This window comes from Heterocephalus glaber, unplaced genomic scaffold (genome assembly GCF_053883595.1).
Source record: "Heterocephalus glaber isolate CG9 unplaced genomic scaffold, H.glaber_assembly_v1.0 deba00000768, whole genome shotgun sequence".
NCBI lineage: Eukaryota > Metazoa > Chordata > Mammalia > Rodentia > Bathyergidae > Heterocephalus > Heterocephalus glaber.
The window spans coordinates 3,743,529-3,763,170 of NW_028258162.1; the positions used below are offsets into that span (position 1 = coordinate 3,743,529).

Genomic DNA, 19,642 nt, shown 5'->3' on the forward strand with positions numbered 1-19,642 from the left:
ACCGCTTTAGGCCTGGGGCTTGAATCATGTTCTAAATCTCATAGATGTGGGCAAGTGCTGAAAAGAATTTTGTATTTTTCTCAACTTTTAAATCTCTTCAATAGTATTGGAATCTACTTAGAATCCTAAAGGGGTCGAGCCAATAATTTAGTGGAAATCAGTCTCTGCTGACTACAGCTACCACGAGATCCTGTTCATTACCCAACCATTAATTTGAACAGTTGAAGAAATTAGAAGGAAAGTTTTGGATCTTAATTCCTATAAACTTTCCAGGCACAAGAGCAACAGACTTTGAAATTAGAATTTAATTGTTTTCAAAACTAACAATAACTGCAGACATTAACTCCCTTAGGCTTTTATTATTTAATCTTTCCCAGGGAATTTACTATTAGGAGAATGTGTCGTATTCTTATTTGAGTATCTCAAACTTGCATCTCTTTGTTTTTATTAGTACATATTTGCAACACATAATGATAACATTCAGTGTAGGGAATTGGTACATGTGCATTCCACAGTTCTTTTTATGTCCCTTTCTCTCCTCTCTCATCTCTTGGTCTCTTTCATGATTTTCCTTTTCAGTACAGGAGCACTACCAACAATCTCCCTAGCACTTTTTATTTTGATACAGGGTTTCACTAAGTTGCGCAGGTTGGCCTCAGACTTGGGATTCTTCCTGACTCAGCCTCCCAAGTAGTTGGAATTATAAGCATGTGCCATTGCAACTGGCATCTTCATAAATTTTTTTATCTTACTGCACAACCTCTGATAAGGTCTGCTGGACAACATGCGGGAGCGTCATTGGTAAGAGAAAGAGAATATAGGCAGGGGGCTAAACTCTGATTAATTTCAGAACTTTCTGGAATAAAACATGTCAGGCCATTGTTCTCAAGAACAGCATCACAGCAGCAATGATCACAACCTGCTACATCAGTACAGGTATTTCCACAGCATTTGTCTCATTCAGTTTGCCATCACTGGGACAAAATAACTGAGATAATCAACTTAAAGTTTATTTTGGCTCTAGCTTTCCTAAGTTTCAGTCCAAAGTCGTTTGGCCTTGTTGCTATGGGGGGAAAGGCTAGTAGGGAGCATTAGGGGAGGAGTCTGCTCCCCCCATTGTGGCAGGAAAGTAAAAGGGGGGAGGGAAAGAGGGAGGGGGATGGGCTGGAGTCCCAATATCCCCTCTTAAAGGCCACAGCCCCATTGACCTAACTTCCTCCCATTAGGCCCCACCTCCTAAAGGTTCCACAACCTCCTGCTCATGTCACAGGCTGGCCACCAAGCCTTTGGGGGACATTAAAGATCTAAACTGCAGCAGGATATCTACAAAACTCAATGCTTTATTCCTGTGCTCAGAGAAGGTTCTAGAATAATGTAGGCTTACATCAACATTCATTTAGGAAAAAGGAAGGGAGGCAGAAATAGTAGTACTACCTCACAGGCATCCAGTGCCTGCATGGACAGCTGGTCTTCTACCCAAAGACAGCCAGCCCCTCCTCCCAGTGGCTGGCCACAGATCAAATGGTTAAGCCCAGTGGGTTAAGACAGAGGTTTTTCAATGCCATCGGTCCTTAGGGAATGTTTTACACAAGTGTAGCATTCTTTGCATTTATGCTGGCATTGAAACAGTACTTTGGGGGTAAATATGGTATTTACTGTTTAGAAGCCACATTGCTTAATCCCACAGGAGAGTTAGGGTAGAAAATTTTCACATCAGACGGGAAAGGAAGCGTTATAAAATATTGGTTATACATGGGGTACTGATTTGGTTGAGGGAATGCTGGGAAATATTCCGAGGGGGCCATCTCCTTACTGCTGCCACCATGCTCCCCAGCAAAGGGAGTCAGAGTCACGCTCCCAGCGCCTCTCAGTCACCTCTTCACTCCTCACCACAGGAGTGACTGAACCGATAGGGAATTTGGTGTCAGAGCTGGGCATGATGTTATGTAAAGAAGAGCCACTCTCTTTTTCCTTATTTTTGGTGGTCAGCCTCCCTCAAGAATCATGCTTTTGTGACATTCCTCTCAATTAGTGGAGGGTAAGAAAGGGAAGAGGCTTCCATTTCTTTTGTAAAAGCCCGCTGAGCATCCCACCTAGGCAACCCTTCCTGAGCCTCAAAATGAAGCCAGTGAGATCCCCTGGCACTCTACTTTTCTACATTGCTTATATTTGCCATTTTTGCCGTGTTGTATAATAACACATCTGCTTATACATCATCTCCTCCATGGGCTGATAGCTCCTTGAGAAGCTTTGGCTCCTGGAGATGTGTCCTTAACCCTCCACATCTCCCTGCCAGGTACAACGACTGCCAAATAACTCCATGAAATGGATGTGATGTCGATTTCAATAGCAACCACTCAATGAAGTGCACAATTCATTATGCGTTACTTACTCCCCAAGCCAACCCCTTCAAAAACAACAGTGACAGAAATACGCATGAATAATGGAATTGGCATGATATGCCTTGCATATCTACTTATAGAGTGGAATTAATCTAGCTTTTCTAAAAAGCAATTTTATTATAATCTCTAAGAAGCAATTTAAAGGGATCCAATGTCCCATTTATCACTGAGCGCAGTAATAAGGGTCCCTCCAAGCTTCACATTCCAAGAGCCATGGTTGGGTCTGTTAGTTAGCAGAAGTGGGAAAAGTTGCCAGCAGAGGGAAATCGCTTTCCCAAGAGGGAAAACAGGAGTCGATCTAAACAGAAATTTTTAGGGGAATGAATAATGTTTGTTCTGAAGCTAGAAATGAATTACTAGCTTTTGATATTGCCACTTCTGTCCTAAATGACTTCAGGAAATTCAGATGATTACAAGCTGTTATACAACATATCAAACCACACTGATAAAGTGCTTGAAAGTGTATTCAATCAACTCTCCTTGTAAGATCAGACCCCTTGTAAGACGTCCTACATGAACCTTAGTTTATAATAATTTTTATGTGAGCCAACTATCTTCAGTATTTTAAGAAAGAGATATTCCATAGCCTCTGTGCCTATTTGGATTTACTCGAAGGAGGGAAAAAAAGGGAAATAAATTTGTAAACAAATTATGTCAGACACAGTCCTAAACACTCTCATATGCATTTTTAAAAATCCTCAAAACATCCTTGTACAGAAGGTTCTATTGTGTGATGATTCATCTTAAGTAGACAGAAGGATGAAGAATCAGAGAGATTAAGAAACTTGGTGACAAAACAGGGTTTGAGTCCGCCTACTATCAGCCTCCAAAGCTTATTTCCTCTCTGTAAAAGCAGAGGAACTCTTGAGGTCTTAAAAATCAGCTTGGACAATTCTGGCCATTTTGGTTGCATTTTAGAGAGGAAGGATTGAGTCTGAGCTGACATTCCTCGTTATTTCCAGTCTTTCATGAACTCCCTCTGATCTGGCTTCTGTCCCAGTGTTTTATTAAATTGGTTGTCATCCAGTGCAATGGGTTTGTTCTTCACTTTTACCTTTCTTGCCCTGTAATTTGCAATTTAATAGCATCGACCACCCATGCTTCGGAAAAGAGAGTCGTTCCCTCAGCTTCAGCACTACTGTGGTACAGTGTTCCCAGTTTTCACTTCTCATCTGTTTCTTTTCTTGCTTCTGTTGTCCTCTCCAATTGCCTTCCTGGGAGCCAGGGAGAGTGCAGGGCTAGCTCTGTGCTGTCTGAGGGGGCGCTCTTTCTCTTCCCTGACGTGCAGCTGCTGTCTCTCTCTGGTCACGGCACGACGTCTGTATCCTGTGAGAACTCTGTCCCCTCTATGCCCAGAGCAATCCCGTGGTCCGTGTGTTGTCGCCGAAACCATGACACCTAACAGTGCTCATGTTTTCCTGATGTCCTGAACACGGTGCTTATCGCGGTAAAATTAGGTAGATAATCGAGTGCTTAAATGTTTATTCCACCTATGACTTTTCCTTCTATTTAAAACCAATGTCTTTAAAATTGAAGACCACCTAGCCGTCATGTTTTTCCCCACGTGATTCCAGGCACTTCTCACCTAGCCCTAGTGTGTCCTCGCCCAGGGGCCCTCTCCTTCCGGTCCCACCTGGATTCTGATTCCACACACTCACTCACTGCAAAACCTTCAGCCACTGCTTGCTTTCAGCTGCATAAAAACTAAATTCGTTCATTTGTCTTTTAAGATCCTTTGTAACCTAGGTTTTCCTATGTCAGGCAACGTTACCTCTACTTAATCTATTAGTATTTTGCTCCAAGAAAGCCAGCCTCCTCATTCTTTAAAAAATATGCACAGTCCAACTTCTATGCCCTTCTTTACATCTACCTGGTCTCGAATTCTCTCTTAATTTGAGTGAGTTTTCCCACACCCTGTGAAGTCTTTCTTGATCACACCAGGTTTTCCTTAACTTCCTTTCCCTTTAAACTTGCATAGTGCTTCAACCTTGTGTCTAATACATTAGTTAGCTCTTAAATATTGATTATCCTGAAAAATTCATGTTGGATTCACATTGTTATTTTTCCCCCAAAAGTGTAGTAGTAAGTATTGGCTGATACTGCTTAACACTTATAATCTGAATTCATATAGTCTGAAAGCTACAGTAACAATACTAGATAATTATTTTAAAAATTGCACAGAAAGGTTCATGGTTTACATTCAATGAGACTTAAGAACTAAGATATTTTCAATATTGAAAGGTAATATGAAAAGTCTGGCTATAAACTTAATAAACAGACAAATTAAGGGTGATTATTCACATGACAGACATTGTCATTTATTTTAGGGTTTGCCAAAGGTCATTTGAATATCTCTCTCCAAACAACCAGTCCTCTCACAGATCACCTTTTGACAAGGTATTGATGAAGTACAAACTGAATCTTAGTTAATTTAGAAGCCACACAAATTTTTGGAGTTACCTATATGAAAGATTATCCTGATATGAGGATATGCCATCAGCAATATCATATGTGGCATCATTGAAGAATACATCATTATGAAAAGCAATAGTACTCACCATTTCCAAGACTTCGAATTATGGTATAGACTGGAAGGCACTATGCTAATTTGCGGCTGGCAGATTCTGTTATAATTTAATAGTCTTACCTTCACATAATCAAACTGGCATATCCTTGCAGAACTTTCATTCTCAAGAGCAAATGTGTTGAAGGTGAGTTTTATTACTTTGTTCACAGGTGCAGTTATGAACCATATGCAGTTTAAGTGCTTGTCGTATCTTCCATTTGAATCCGAATCAGGAGAGAGCAAAGTGCTATCGGAACCTGTCAGGTAACCCCCACATCCATGCTGTGGTCCTGTTAAAACAAACACGTGTCACTATCAAGTCAAAGCAGAATGAATCTTAAAACGGATGTGGAGAGTTTTGAAAAGCGCATAGTTTCTATTTTCTGTCGCACTTGTGCAAATGTTATCCTGTTACCCACGGAACATCTGCAGGCTTTCGCGGGGGTTATTTCCACTTGCCTTGGCCCTTCCTTCCTTCCCTCTCCACTCCCATCCCAACCCTGCATCACCTCCTTCTCACTTGCATATAGTTGCCTAAAAGAGTGAGGAACCACAGTTAGTTCTATGTGCATTTTTGGAACTGTTCATGTGATTTATTGAAGCCTTTCCAACCTTGTAAATCCAAGTTTATACAAAATCAAGTATTTTGCATAATAAAACTGTTGGAAAATGTATGTTTTACTTCTATGTTCTGCTTTTATGAACACTGCCAGCCTGAAAACTGAGTTTATGAAGATTTATCCAAACCCTCAAAGAAAACTGGCTCCCAGCAATTTTTTTATTCGAATTGTTTGAGAGAAAGTAGCTGGGAAGCATGGAACACTCCAGTCTAGCTTGTGTCATATCATGCCTTATATTTGATGTTTTTCCTTTCCAAAATCAGAGTGGGGAGAAAACTGAAGAAGAACTTTACAGGACACCATTGTCTACTCTGAAATACAAAAATGTGTAATACAGAATAAAAATATAGAAGGGAGACTAGAACATGCTAAAGATGATTAAATGGTCTACTGTGGAAAAATATGGAACAAAGTCTTCAGATTATTGGATTTCATTTTGTCCACTCCACAGTCTAAGCAGGTCTCTGAAATGGGGTAGGAAGAAGAAAAATTTGTGGGCAGTTTAAAAAAACAGGAAAAATTAAGCTCAAAACAGACATAGTAGGCACGGGGACTAAATCAGTGCTCAAAGTAATGCCATGATGCTTGCACTTCATACAACTCTAGGTCATTACTGATTCCAAGTCGAATCCCAAGGCCCCGAGCTGACTATCACCATCTTAGGCCAAGTGTTTACCAGGCAACGGTCAAAGGGTCACTTTCCACATCAGGGGGCACTATGATGTTGCACTTGGATTTGGAAGCAAACCTGCACTGTAAACACTCGCAAACCTCCTCAACTCTGACCTTAGGCCAACGAACAGCAAATGCGCAGAGCTGCCGCAGAGTTGTGGAAGAGCTTGTGTACAGCACATTTTGGCAACAGCAAATGAACACACACACAAATACCTGGTCTGAGTTATCAAACCAGAATAGACCACATGGCTTAATTCATATTTGTATACACATGGAATAAAGAAGTCGAAGAGCTAACATAATCTCTGGTCAAGCCTGCCAAGATAGTCAAATAACTGAAGAAAAAATGTTATTTGAGCAAACAGATGTTGTAGGGTAAAGGAAATGGAATCTCCCTAAGTCCTCCAATTTAGGGTTTGAACATAATAAAACTGCTCTGCACCTTTGATCCTCTGATGAAAAATGGAAATGTAAAGATCACCCTTAAAAAAAGAAAGATGTGTTGCAAATGTGCTACTGCCACATTGCTGTTTTGGTATTTTAATGGTAGCAGGGTACAATGGGAAGAAAAAAGAAGTCTGTGACTATAAAAATGAGTCCAGGGCCCGGCATTTAGCTCAGTGGTTTTGCCACCTGCTGCGCAAGCGCAAGGAGCTGAATTTGATCCCCGGTACCAAAAAAAAAAAGATGAGTCCATATTAAAAATGTGTGTGTATGTGTGTACATATATAACATATATGTCTGCACTGATATTTTGAAGCTGCCCTTTTTAATGGTATGACACGTTCTAACCTTGACATGTGGAGCACCGTAAATCCATCGTCTTCCCCGCTGCTGCACATGTTCCCACCATCCAGGCAGGGCTCATCCATCAACACCTGCTCCATCAGTCAGGCTGTGTCAGCCTCCCTCCAGTGACACACCTTGTGCCCAAGAACAAATGTCACTCTAACCTTCTGCTCTAAATTGGAAACATTTCACTCAAAAGAGCTTTTGCTTCGAGAAAGAAAATGTTCTGGCTGGAGAACTACTGGAAATCCAAACCCACAGTAAGCAGTGAGATCCAGGTCCAGATCTACTTAATTAAAAATCAGTAACTGAATCCTAAATTATTTCCCTTCAATGATTAAACTTCAGAGTGAAGCTCAAGCCAGCCTTCGTCTGATAAAGGCAGAAATATTATCTACAAGAAAACATCTTGAAAGCTTTAGGGGAGTGAAGTTATTTTGAGAACTGACATTTTTCTGGCTGACATTGCATGTAGCTGACATTTTACCAAGCTTTTGGGGATAACATTGCCCTATGGCTGCAGGTCACTACTAGGAGGTGGTGATGGCTAGCGGGACCTACAGGTGGGCGGTGACATCTATGGCTTCAGGCTGCAGTTGAGGGGGCAGCAGGAAGGCCCATGAAGTGTAGTACAAACACATTAGGGAAATGGGAGCACATCATGATAACTTCACTTTAACCTCTCAGGGATGCCGGGCTAGAGCTCCATAAACCTTGTTGTCAATAACCCTTACTTCCCTTTCAAAGCTGCGGTGCACAATGCTCCAAAGCAGTGAATTCATTTAAAAAATTCAACCAGTTTTCATAATGAACCTGTCTTGCCTTTTTCTCCAAAGGCAGAATTTATTATTTTCCCTAGCCTCAAATATCTGCACTATTTTAGGAAAATATTTATGTAATACAAGAAAAAACAATTTAATGGTGTTTGTAATACTGTATGTCATTTCTATGTTTTGTTTGTGTTTAGTAACTTCACTTAATTTGACTCAGTTTTGATACCCTAATTTGAAATCCAGCTTATTTAACTTTGAATGTGCATTTAGACTGGTAGTATTTGGGAAGCACAGCATTAAAATACTAAAGGAAAGGTAAAGTACCAAAAAGAAGTTAATTTCAGCAGCTAATCAGTAGCAACATTCAAAAGAAAAAGAACAACGGAAAGTACAGGTGCCTGACTCACAATGGTTCAGCTCATGACTTTCAGACTTGGAGATGGTGTGAAAGCTACGCACTTGCTGTAGTATCCACACTTGGAAATGTGAACTTCGATCTTTTTCCTGGGCCACTGATGTATGCTATACCATCCTCTCTGTGGAGGCTGGCTGCAGTGCCTAGTCAGCCACACTATCACACGGTGAACAACTGGTATTCTACTGCAGTATACTGATGTGCGAGGTGTGGAACTGCAATGTAAACCCACTGCTAGGCAAGGAGCATCTCCAAACAGAACGTCGAAAAGGAGAGTTTCATGGTTTTATTTTAATTTATTCCGTGTTATTTATATATCATTGAAAACATCCTATGTATGCAATTAGTCCCAGGGAATTTAATGAGAATCATTCTTTCCAGCTTTGAAACTTAAAAAAAAAAAAGATTAAGCCAAATGATTAAGCCAAAAGTTGTCCAGTCTCTCCAAATTGATACATGTCAAATAATGTTAAAAAGGATTTAACGAAATCCAACACATATTCATGCTAAAATCTTTCAGTAATTTAGAAATAAAAGGAAAATTTCTCAATTTATTAAGTGCATCTACAAAAATGTACAGCTAAAATTATATTTAATGGTAAGAAACTAAAGCTCTTCCCCTAAGATTAGGAACAAGGTAAGGATACTTCTTTCTCACCACTCTGAGTCAGCATAGTATTAGAATTCTTGCGAGTAATAGTCAAGAAAAAAATAATATAAAGACTGGAAAGGAAGAAATAACACTGTCACTAGCTGCAGATGAATTATCCATGTAGAAAATCCCAAGGAATCTACAGAAATATTCTTAGATGTAATGAATGAGTTCTGTAAAACCTCAAGTTATAAGACATTATCTAAAAATCAATAACAATATGAATAATGAACATGTGGATACCCAAAACTGAAAACACAATGGCAGCTATAATCAAATACTTAGGTATATATTTAAGGAAACTTACAGAGGATTAATGTACTGAAAATTATAAAATGATGAAGGAAGTCACAGAAGACCTAAGCAAATTGACAGATATATGTGTCTATGGATTGGAAAACTCAACATAGTAAATTTGTCTATTCTCTCCATATGATGTGTGAGTTTAATGCAATGCCTGTCAAAACCGCAGCATAAAATAGTTGTTTTAAAATTTCTGTGGGATGGCACAGGACTTCAAATAACTAAAACAATCTTGACAACAAAATACAACGTGGGAGAATCACTCTACCCGAGAGTATGGCTCACTCTACAGCTATGGTAATCAAGACACTGTGACTGTGGTGCAGGGTTAGGCATACAGATCAACGAAGCAGAATAAAGAGCCCAGAAGCTGACCCAGACAAATATTCCCACCTTATGTTTTTTTTACCAAGGTGCTAAAAGCAATTCAATGTTCTGATGCTCCCAAGCTTATACTCTCAACATGACGTTATAATTCACAGTGAAGAGCTTCCTGTGCCTTTCACACAATTCTATTAAAGGTTTTTTAAAAAATTGAATTTACAATTATGTCTTGATATCTCTTCTTGAATGAGCCTATTCAGGATCTGAACTTGCCAGATTCACCTGTACCTCCTCAAAGAAAGACTCGTTACCTGTGAGTAGCTGGTGAATATTGTTGAATAAACAGTGAAAGAATAGATAGGAAATATAAATAGTTTTTATTAGATAAAGCTTGTGTTCTAGTCTGTTCCTAAGGGGAATTCTTTTTAATTAAATCTACTTCTGATTTATAAATTTGCTATATTAAAAGCACACATAGGTGTGCATGTGTGCGTGCATATGCAATGTGTACATAAACATACAAGGGGTGATGAAAAATGGGGTGAATGCTGCTGCCGAGTGCCATCCCAAGGAAAGACAGGCTGGTAAAAGCGTTATGATCCACATCCACCTTAGTCACTGGATCTGGCATTGTGCACCATCTGGACCTTCCCCAAAGTAAGATGGCCATGAAAGGTAAAGGTTTTGAATTGATTCAGGCCATCAAGGCAGCCACAAGAGAGCAACCAAAGACTGTCACAAAAGAGGACTTCCAGAACTGCTTCAGAAAGTGGTAAAAAAAATGGGGTAAGGTGCTGCAACTGAGGGTATTTTGAGGCAGATTACTGGCAATGTGTCTTTTACTATCATAAATTTTTAAGAATTTGAACATTCATAGTAGTTTTCGATCATAATATATTTATATAGATAGACAGATGTAAACAAAGTAGCTTTTTGGTGCCTAAATATTAGCCTATTCCGAAAGCTAATTTATTTGGCTTTAACGGCATGTTTGATTCATTAGGCGGAGATTCAGCAGAATAACAAGGACAGTTTTACCAAAAGATTGGAAACCTTGTCCAAGGGGGTGGCTTTATAATAGGAAAAAGCTTCTTTAGCTAAAAATTTCTGACAACAAATGATGTTAAGTGTGCTACTTAAGAAATTTTAATCTCTAAGTATTAGATTTCATTAATTTGTGAAATTTGTGGGACATTACTATTCAGGAACACTACTTAAAAGAACTATGACTTTACTTAATATTGACAATTGCAAAATCAAAAGTGACTTGACATTTTGACAATACATTTTTGACAATAGTCATGTCTACTTAGTGGTCACATATTTTATATTTTGAAATATAAAAGAGGTGGAATTTATAAAATCAGGCCAAGTATCCTATATTGTTAAATAATTTAAACAAGGAAATGGAACAGTTGATTGTTGCTATTAATGTGTTAGTTTGCACACTGTGCTCTTGATATTTCAACTGTTATTGCTCTAGTGGCAGCACTACTTGATGGCGACAGGGAATATTTTCCCACATCTCAAGAATGCTAAATGACCCTGAAAAGTCATTTGATTTCTTTGCGACTCAGTTCTCCAATTTGCAAACCAGTACATTATATCATTTAAGTAAGTTGCTTCACTATCTTAGAAACCCATGGTAAGGGATTTTGCTATGTTGTAGGTGATAATTTGGAGCTACAGACTTTTTTGTTATGCAGAGGCACATTACCCTTATATCCCCATCCAATTATACTCCCAATAGCTGTGCTAGCTCTGTACCACTATGCCATGAAAAGCCAGCAAGACTGATGTATGGTTCATCTGTCAACAATACCATGACGATAGCAGGCTTTTCAGCATATATATACACACTATATATTTATTTTATTTATAAGTATATATTTATAATACATAAACTATGAATCTATATATTTATAAGCACATTATTATTTAAATATTTAATAATTAAATATATCATGAGTGTGCAAATGTGTTATACAATATATTTATGTGAATGTAAAATAGGAAAAGGTTATATACTATTTATATTATAAGTAGGACATGTACTATGAAGACGTAATTATTCTATCATAGACAATGTCATTTATATGAATTTTTTTCCTTTTTTTTTTTTGTAGTATTGGGGATCAAACCCAGGGCCTTTGCACTGAGCTACGTTCCCAGCCCTTTTTGCTTTTTAAATTTTGAGACAGGGTCTTCCTAAGTCTCTAAGTTGCCCAAGCTGGGTTTGAACTCACAAGCCTCCTGGTTCAGCTTCCTAGAATGTTTTTCCTTTTGTATGGAAAGGATGAAGCATACCGACTGCCGTAGTAATAATTATTAATTATACACCAGGACTCAGTGCAAATCGCGCACTGTGATTACAGATGCCGGGACAGGAGCAGCTGGGCTCTGAAGGGAAAGGAAAGCTGTAACTCCTCACGTTTGAGGAAACATCCCTGTGGTCTCCTCATCCCTGGGTCTTTGTATTGATTGCGCTAAAGACCCTGTAGGTTGATAAGGAAAAGAGTGAGCCTGGGAGACAGTCAAACCTTGGCTTGGTTTTTTATCTCTTCCAAATCCTTTGACCACAAACAAATTGCTTCATATTTTAAATTCTTATTTCCTCCTATGTAAAATGGTCAGCTCCTGCCTCATGGGGTAGTTGTAAGGACTGGATGCTTGTGTACAGCTGGCATGGAGTTGAGTGTTGGTGACAGGCAATCATTATTACTGGGCCCTGGGATTTGGTGACAAGACTTTGCCTGACTGTGAGCAGAATACAAAGGAACTGCACAAAGTTGACAGACTTTTCATGTATTAGAACAAAGAGAAGAACAGAGCCCCACAATGCTAATCTTGTTTTATTTCTAAACAATTCCTTTATAACCAAAGAGTGTTTTAAGGTTTTTATTGCTGACTGAATGTATTTTGCTTTTATGTTTCTGGGAATACTACATCAATGCCAAGCTAGTCTGAGTAAAAAAGATGATTATTTTAGGGAACCTATGGTTACAAAAAATTTACCCCAAAACACCCAGCTTTCCAAGACAAAGCTGGATGGCATTTTGAGAAGGACAGGTGTGGCTTAGGTCATGCAGAATAATTGCTTGGCAGCTTCTGTTGACTAGAGTGTTTTTCAAAGTGTTATCTTATATTTTGCCATTAACTCAGTTTTATCACTTAGCTTTGTCTCCACAATACCATCTGGTTTATTTTCCCAAGGACAACCTGACCCTTCCAGACCTAGGGCAGCAATCTGGCCTTTCTAGGGGATATAGAATCTGATATTAGAATATGTTTATTAACAACCTTTCTTTTCCTCTTGCTGATTTGGAATTTAACTCCTTCCTTTTGTAAGGTTTTGGTGAACTAAGCATTTGTTGGGTTTTTTTATCCCATTCCCACATTTTAAACTAAGTGGCACACCCTTTTCAATAAAACCCACAGAGAATAACCTACAGATAACCTTGTCTTTGGTATCATCCCCCAAGGGAAGTCTAAGCAACAGTGAATGTTAGCAGGCTACAAAAGGGCGGAAATAAGCTTAGTCTAGTTTTCTTTAAATGGGTTTACAGTTTCAGGTCATCTCATTGTCACACTTCATCAGAGAAAGCAAGTAGCATTAAGACAGCAGACAAACAACATTTCCTCATTGCTTTTGACTAATTCTCTTATTATTGCTAACCTGAGAGTTATGTGAGGAGTGATTTATCAAATTATTCAGTGATAATCCAACTATCTTATTGCAGTTGTACTTCCAAAAGTCATGGGGGTTAGGCATTCATAACCAGCTGCTAAGAGATGTCTTCAGACATACGTATTTTTTAATGTTGCTGAATGTTTGAAAGCTTATTCTTATCTCGTTTAGCCGCAGAATTTCAGAATTCCTCTCAAAGTTTAACACTAAAACTGTGAAATTTAAATTTAACTGGAAGCTGAAGTCTGACAATAACGTGATAGATTTTTCTTGTTGCTGAGACCATATTTTTCTTATTTGTGGCCACACACTCTTGAGCTTTCTATCTTTCTGCCCTTTTCTTATACTGTATCTTCTTGGAAGTGAGCCCTTTTAACTCCCTCAACTCATACCTACCACTCCAACTCTCTTCCTTTATTATGTTTGAGAGATATTTTCCAAAGTCAAGGTGACAGGCAGAAATCCAGAGGCTAAAAACACTTGCGACCCCAATACTGAGTCTGATCCGGTACTCCTGGTCTGAATGAAAGTTACCCAATTTCCTTCCCTATGTAAGAGCTCCACTATATGAACTGCGATTAAATTTTGAGAATGAGTTGGATAGGGTGTAACATAAAATATACAATATGTAATACAATCTACTTTTGGAGTAGGCATCATTCATTCATCCATTCATTCTTTAATCCGCTCATACCTATATTGATGGAGTAAAAATTATGTGCTTTGTGTCTGTAAGGCCTCAGGTTCTAATTAGAATTTGGCTTTTGATTTCAGATATAAGTTATAAAATGTACTTTAGGGCTTAATGCTTAGGTGTCAGGGCAAAGTGCCAATTGAGAAAGAAGAAGAAATCACTGTAGCATGAAGTGCTTTTGAGGAGAATGACTGACAATCCCGGCCACCACCACCCCGAGTACCCTCTGCTTTTGGGGGCTCATATCTTGGAGCTTTATAAAACATTTGGGACTTTATTATTACTTTCCAATAAATAATCTTCCTCTCTGACAGCCAATGTACTTTATAGGAATTATCTACTTCATCCTTAACAGCTTCTGTCTTAAAAGACAGAAAGTGGCACTACTGCAAATGAATCTGTGTTAGTGGATAATGTTGAGAAATGTTACAGGACTCAAAGGCATATCAGCAAGCAGTGACATAACCACTGAGTTGGATCACAGACACCTGAAGCCTGCTCCACACCTCTTCCCAGTTGGCGACATTTCTACCTCTGCTGGACTATGATTAATTCTGTCCTTGTTAGGCCTGTGCATGGCTGCTTTTCCTTGATTTCACAGCAAAGGTTCTGAGTCTGACCTTAACGACATCTGACTCATTCTCTGTGGGACAGATACCCTGAGCGGAGGAAGGCAGTAGAGACCCTCATCCTCAGCATGTAGGCTGGGTGGCAGGGGCCGAGGGCTTTGGGTGGAGTCTCCACCACTGATGTCACATGTTCCTGACACCGGTGTCTTCCCCAGGGACAGGACCTGGTCCTTCCAAGATGTGGATTCCTGCAGGGGGCGCTCCTCACTCTCTCCTGGGCAGCTCACTGATTTAAATGCTTAAAAACATATTTGAGCCAAGGGCAGTTTTGTACATTGAAATTTTACTGAAGTGCTACAGGATGCATTATTTTATAGAAAAATGAAATGACAACGGCACTATCCAGGAAATGCATGCCGTGGAAAGACTAACTAAGCAACACTCTGGCAGGAGACCAATGTAGTAACAAGAAACTGAGGCTGTGATGCTTAAAAACACATTTGCAAATGTGAAGTGCTTCACCTGTGACACATAAACAGAGTCACAGCTAAAGCAGACCCTGCTAGTAAGGAAAGGCTGAAACTAAACTAACAGAAGTTACTAGAATCAAGGATCCTTCTAAACGTTGGTTCTGTCATGTAGAGCAGGCTGCCCCAGCCAAATCTACAGAACCAAGGGCTAAACTTTATGGCACTGCAGAGCCATTGGCAATCTAATAAGAGCCGTGAACTGGTCCAGAGAAATGCTCAGACTCGGAGGCAATTTTAGAGTTTTGGAGAGCCTTGAAGCTCAGTGTGATCAATTGCTGGCTGTCAATCATTCAGGATTGATTATCTTGTGCAGCCTTCGATACCTCAGCTGGTAGAGCAGAGGACTGTAGACCTGACAGGATTGATTATCTATGTAGTGCTGAAGTACAGGGGAAACACAGAAGGAAAATTTACCTTATGGTCATATATTAGCTCTTGAATATTGCTTGCTTAGCTTTACCCTCAACTTATGTCCCACACTTGGGCTCAAAGAGCAGAAATCCCATGAGAGGAAGCGACCCAACTTCACTACATATTTAGTGATTAGCAAGTAGGGGATGTTTCTCTCCCACTCTCTAAGACCACCAGAAAAACAAATGCATAAGGAGAAATTTACCTAATAATCACATAATTATGCAAAATGGAGTCTACTGGACTCTGAAAAATTAAAGTATATATATATATATATAAATTATTGCCAAGTGCTAAGCAGAAAAGTTTCAAAACTCTACTTTAGGGATTTAGTTAACACAAAACTAAATGAAAATGTCAGACTACAAAGGCCTTCTCTTCACACCAATTATTACTCAGTGAAGATGTTATTTTTCAGGCAAACTTAAGGCTTAGAAATGAAAATTCACTATCAGGTCCACAAATTCAGTTTCCCTCTCCACACAGGAAAAGGAGGGAAGGTTCCAAGGGATGAGACAGATGTGGATGGTGTATCCTACTAGCCAACTCTAAGTCTTTAAAAATCCAGATCTGTAACTAAGACATTTCTATAATCCCTAGAATTAAAGCTACTTTGGTTATTGCTTCTCTTTTCCTCACCACAATCACAACAAAACAAATTTGAAAGTTATTTAGAATAATAAGCAAACTTACATGGATGGTCTTGAAAAACTTCCTAAAACTCAATAAAAAATTGTAATATATAGGTTTTCATTAAAACCTCATCATGAGACATCAAATTTTTTAAGTCTTTCCGAGTGGCCAATTGCATTTTTACAGAAGATAAAGAAGTAAAAGTCCTCCCGTGGAACACAGTGGCAGCGCAAGGCTAACAAGCAATGAAATTCCATTTCTGCACTCTCCACTTGAACCTTTTCTCTACTGAGCCCAGAGGAAAACAGTAATTTACTGTAAGTGTTCAATGACTCATGCAGGGACAATGGCCCTGACAGTGTACAATTTTTCCCTCTGTTTCTTCAGTTCAGTAAAATCACAGTAAGTCTAAAAATGTCTGCTTTGTAGCTCAGAAAGCCATAGTAATTTAATTAGGCTCAAGAATCCTGGGTAACCTGGGGAGCTTCTGGCAGACAGCAGTGGTGTGGAAAGCTGTAAGAAAGCTATTCCAATGGTCGTATGAGCGCAGATTAGGGTAAAGAAAACTTAAAAGTAGGCAGCAGAATGAATGCAAATGTATCATTTGATTCTAAAGTCTGTGCTAATGGCAAGAATGTATGAGTTCTTTCATGCACAAAAAATCTCCAAAGAAAAGTTAATTTTTCTTTCCAAACAGCCTTCTGGTTTTTGTATTCACTGCACCATTTTATTTAGGCCACACATTCTCTCCATCCATGAGACTTACTTTCAAGTTCTTGTTGAGATAGCTAAGGAGGGTAGGTGGTAAAATGATTTTCTAACGCAGTTATCAAGGTGTCTGAAGTTTAGGGGGAGCCTTTGAAGCACACATATCAAATTACTTCTTCAAGAAATGCACAAAAGAGAACATATCAAATATAAAGAAGTTTCAGCTAAGTTCTGCTTTCATCTCCGAGAGATCAAGATTATTCACACCACAGGGTAGAGAGAAAGAATTGGAAGGATGAGTCAGAATCATTATTGTAGGCAAGTGCTCAGGTATTTCCGAGTCTTCAGTGTGTGAGATTTGCTTGGGGAGCTGTTAAATTTTAGAACATTAATCACATCAATATTCCAATGGAAGAATCAAAACATCCTCTGAAGTAAAATACGAATTATGCCATTGATGCTATTAGTATAATTAAACAGAGAACTGATTACCTTTTCTTTTAAATGATTTGAACTTCTGAGCTAATTTTGTGCAGATAATTATCTCTCTCATTCAGGAGGAATAAACTGGGGTGTTATTTTCAATTTAAACTCACACCTAGCTTTAATTGCCACTATTCTTTCTGCCCAAGCTGTTTGCAAGCTTCGGCTTCCTCCTTGGTATCTCCATTTCAATATTGGACATGCCCTCCAGCTCAAAATAGCAGAAACTATAACATTTCTCCCTTGAATCTTAGACTAAGGCACCAGCAGCCAATAAGTTACCCCTAGGACCTCATCCTCTATGTATGTCCTCATGTAGCATATGACCAAATTTCAAATGATCTACTTCCACTGTATTCTACCTTCTAAATAACCGAGATTTCCATTTTTTCCTCTCCCTCCATTCTCTCTTGTGTTACTCTGAGCCTTGGGCATTTTCCATCTGCAATAAGCTTCTTCTGTCTTAGCTTATGGGGTCCTTTAGCCTTAAACTTTTACAGTCAAGTCTGTCCATAGGGTCTTTATTTAAAATTCTCCAAGAGTCTTCATCATTTTAAGGATAAATTTGGCATAGTCCATGGGGCCTTCATCTTGGTCTGATCCCTACCTGACTTTAGGCTCCATTTCTACCCCTTCTTTGGAGTAAAGCGAGGCTCAGATCCTGTTTGTGAATGGTTGAGCCTAAACATCTACCACCCTTGAGCTTGCCTTTGTGTACTGAATAGATAAGTATGTTGGATGATTTCTTTTACCAAAATAAATTATACATAATTTTTAAAACCAAGACTTTATGGGACATATTCTTCTATGCTCAAATGAAATGAAACTTTGATCAGGTGGGAAAGAAAATTAAACGAAGCAGAAAGGTAACAGGCATGAAAAACATTTCCATGACCCAAGTTCTTACCTAACGTTTGCCGGAAGGCTGCCCTCCAGCCTCTTGCCGTTTGAACAGCATCTGTCTTGAACACCAGAAGCATGCTATTACTGCTGCTCTTAATAACTGGCGGAAGCTTGGACCCACAGAATTTGCCAAGAAGGGGATCACTGATGTTAGACCCATCATAAATTGCCACGAAGTCATTGGAGCAGACGGCAGAGGGAACCACATCAAAATTACGGAACCTGTGAAATGTATCTTGTCAATATTGATGCTCTCCTTTGAATCCCTATTAAATTCCTTAGTTATTGTAATTACACACACATAAGGTAAAAACAGAAAGCAGAACATCTAACCTTTACTTGGTAGGAAATATCGTATGTAAGATACCACTTCAGTGATTAGTTCAAAAGTTTAGCCAACATATTCTGAGTAACTACATATAATATACCAAAAACTGTGAAAGGAGCTTAATTAGGTAAAGATGAGTATGATACAGTCCAACACATCAGCAAATTGACAGTTTATGACATGTTCTAGTCAACCTGAGACCATATTTTGACAAGCTGAACTAATTTATCCCTCCAAAATATGGCATTTGTTCTTCCCTTGTTATTTTGTGAGATAAAGTGGTGCTATTATTCCATTTATTACTTGTGGGAAGAATGTTAGAATAATAGCATGGAAGAAATGCTGGTTTTAAAATTATAGCTTCCCCCTTGTGCTGGCAGCCTCATTGTTCTCTTTTAAAATGAACGTTCATAGCAAGATCGAGTGCAACAGTGTGTGAAAACCAAATGATGGTATCTGGCACACAGTAGATGCTGAATAAAATGAAGTTATTATTATGATAATTTTAACAGCAGGAATATGAGAGAACATGCTTCTTATGAAAGATATGGACATATAAAACTAGTGGTAGAAAAGAATGACCAAAACTCTACTGGGTCTTATGTGATTCCTGTAACAAGAAATTTACATCTCTCTCTGAATTTCCTGCCAGGTATTGTGTGTCACTGAGACACAAGGGTCAGAGATATGCCATTTCAGGTAAAAGCAGTCTTGAACTTTGTCCCCCTGGGGCACAGGGAGCTGCATCCCCTTCATCTGTCTCATTTTGATCACACAGAATTAGAGGGAGAATTTACCAAGGATGCAATGTATCTCTTACAGCACCAGTTTTCAGGTGTTCAGAGGCATAGCTGGAAATCAGTTTCTTAGCAGAGAACTTATCTTTGAGAGACGGCATGGGGAAATACTCAGGACACGGTGTCTGGAGGACACTTGACACAGACTGAGAGTCTGACTTGTCATTTAAGTGTGTGCTGCTTTGGAAAGTGATGGGACCTTCCCTGAGCCTCAGTTTTCTCGTTGGTAAAATGTGAGACACACATGCATCTCTCAGGGCTGTTTAAGGGTGACAGAAGACAACGAAGGAAAGTGTTCATCCAAGTTTCCAATGCATAATAAATGCCCAACAAGTGCTGATTGCTTTCTCTAGCCCTTCCTACCCTCTCCGACTTCATG

The 19,642-nt window shown here is 39.1% G+C and overlaps 1 protein-coding gene across 1 annotated transcript in view; it reads right to left on the minus strand.

The window, feature by feature from the left end:
* Nucleotides 1-19,642, minus strand: part of Cubn (cubilin) — a 259,007-nt gene that overhangs the window by 16,040 nt on the left and 223,325 nt on the right. The window contains exons 59-60 of the mRNA XM_004859974.4: nt 18,143-18,360; nt 5,050-5,258 (exon numbers count right to left, since the gene is read on the minus strand). Coding sequence (XP_004860031.1) covers nt 5,050-5,258; nt 18,143-18,360 — 427 coding nt within the window. The remainder of the gene's footprint in view (nt 1-5,049; nt 5,259-18,142; nt 18,361-19,642) is intronic.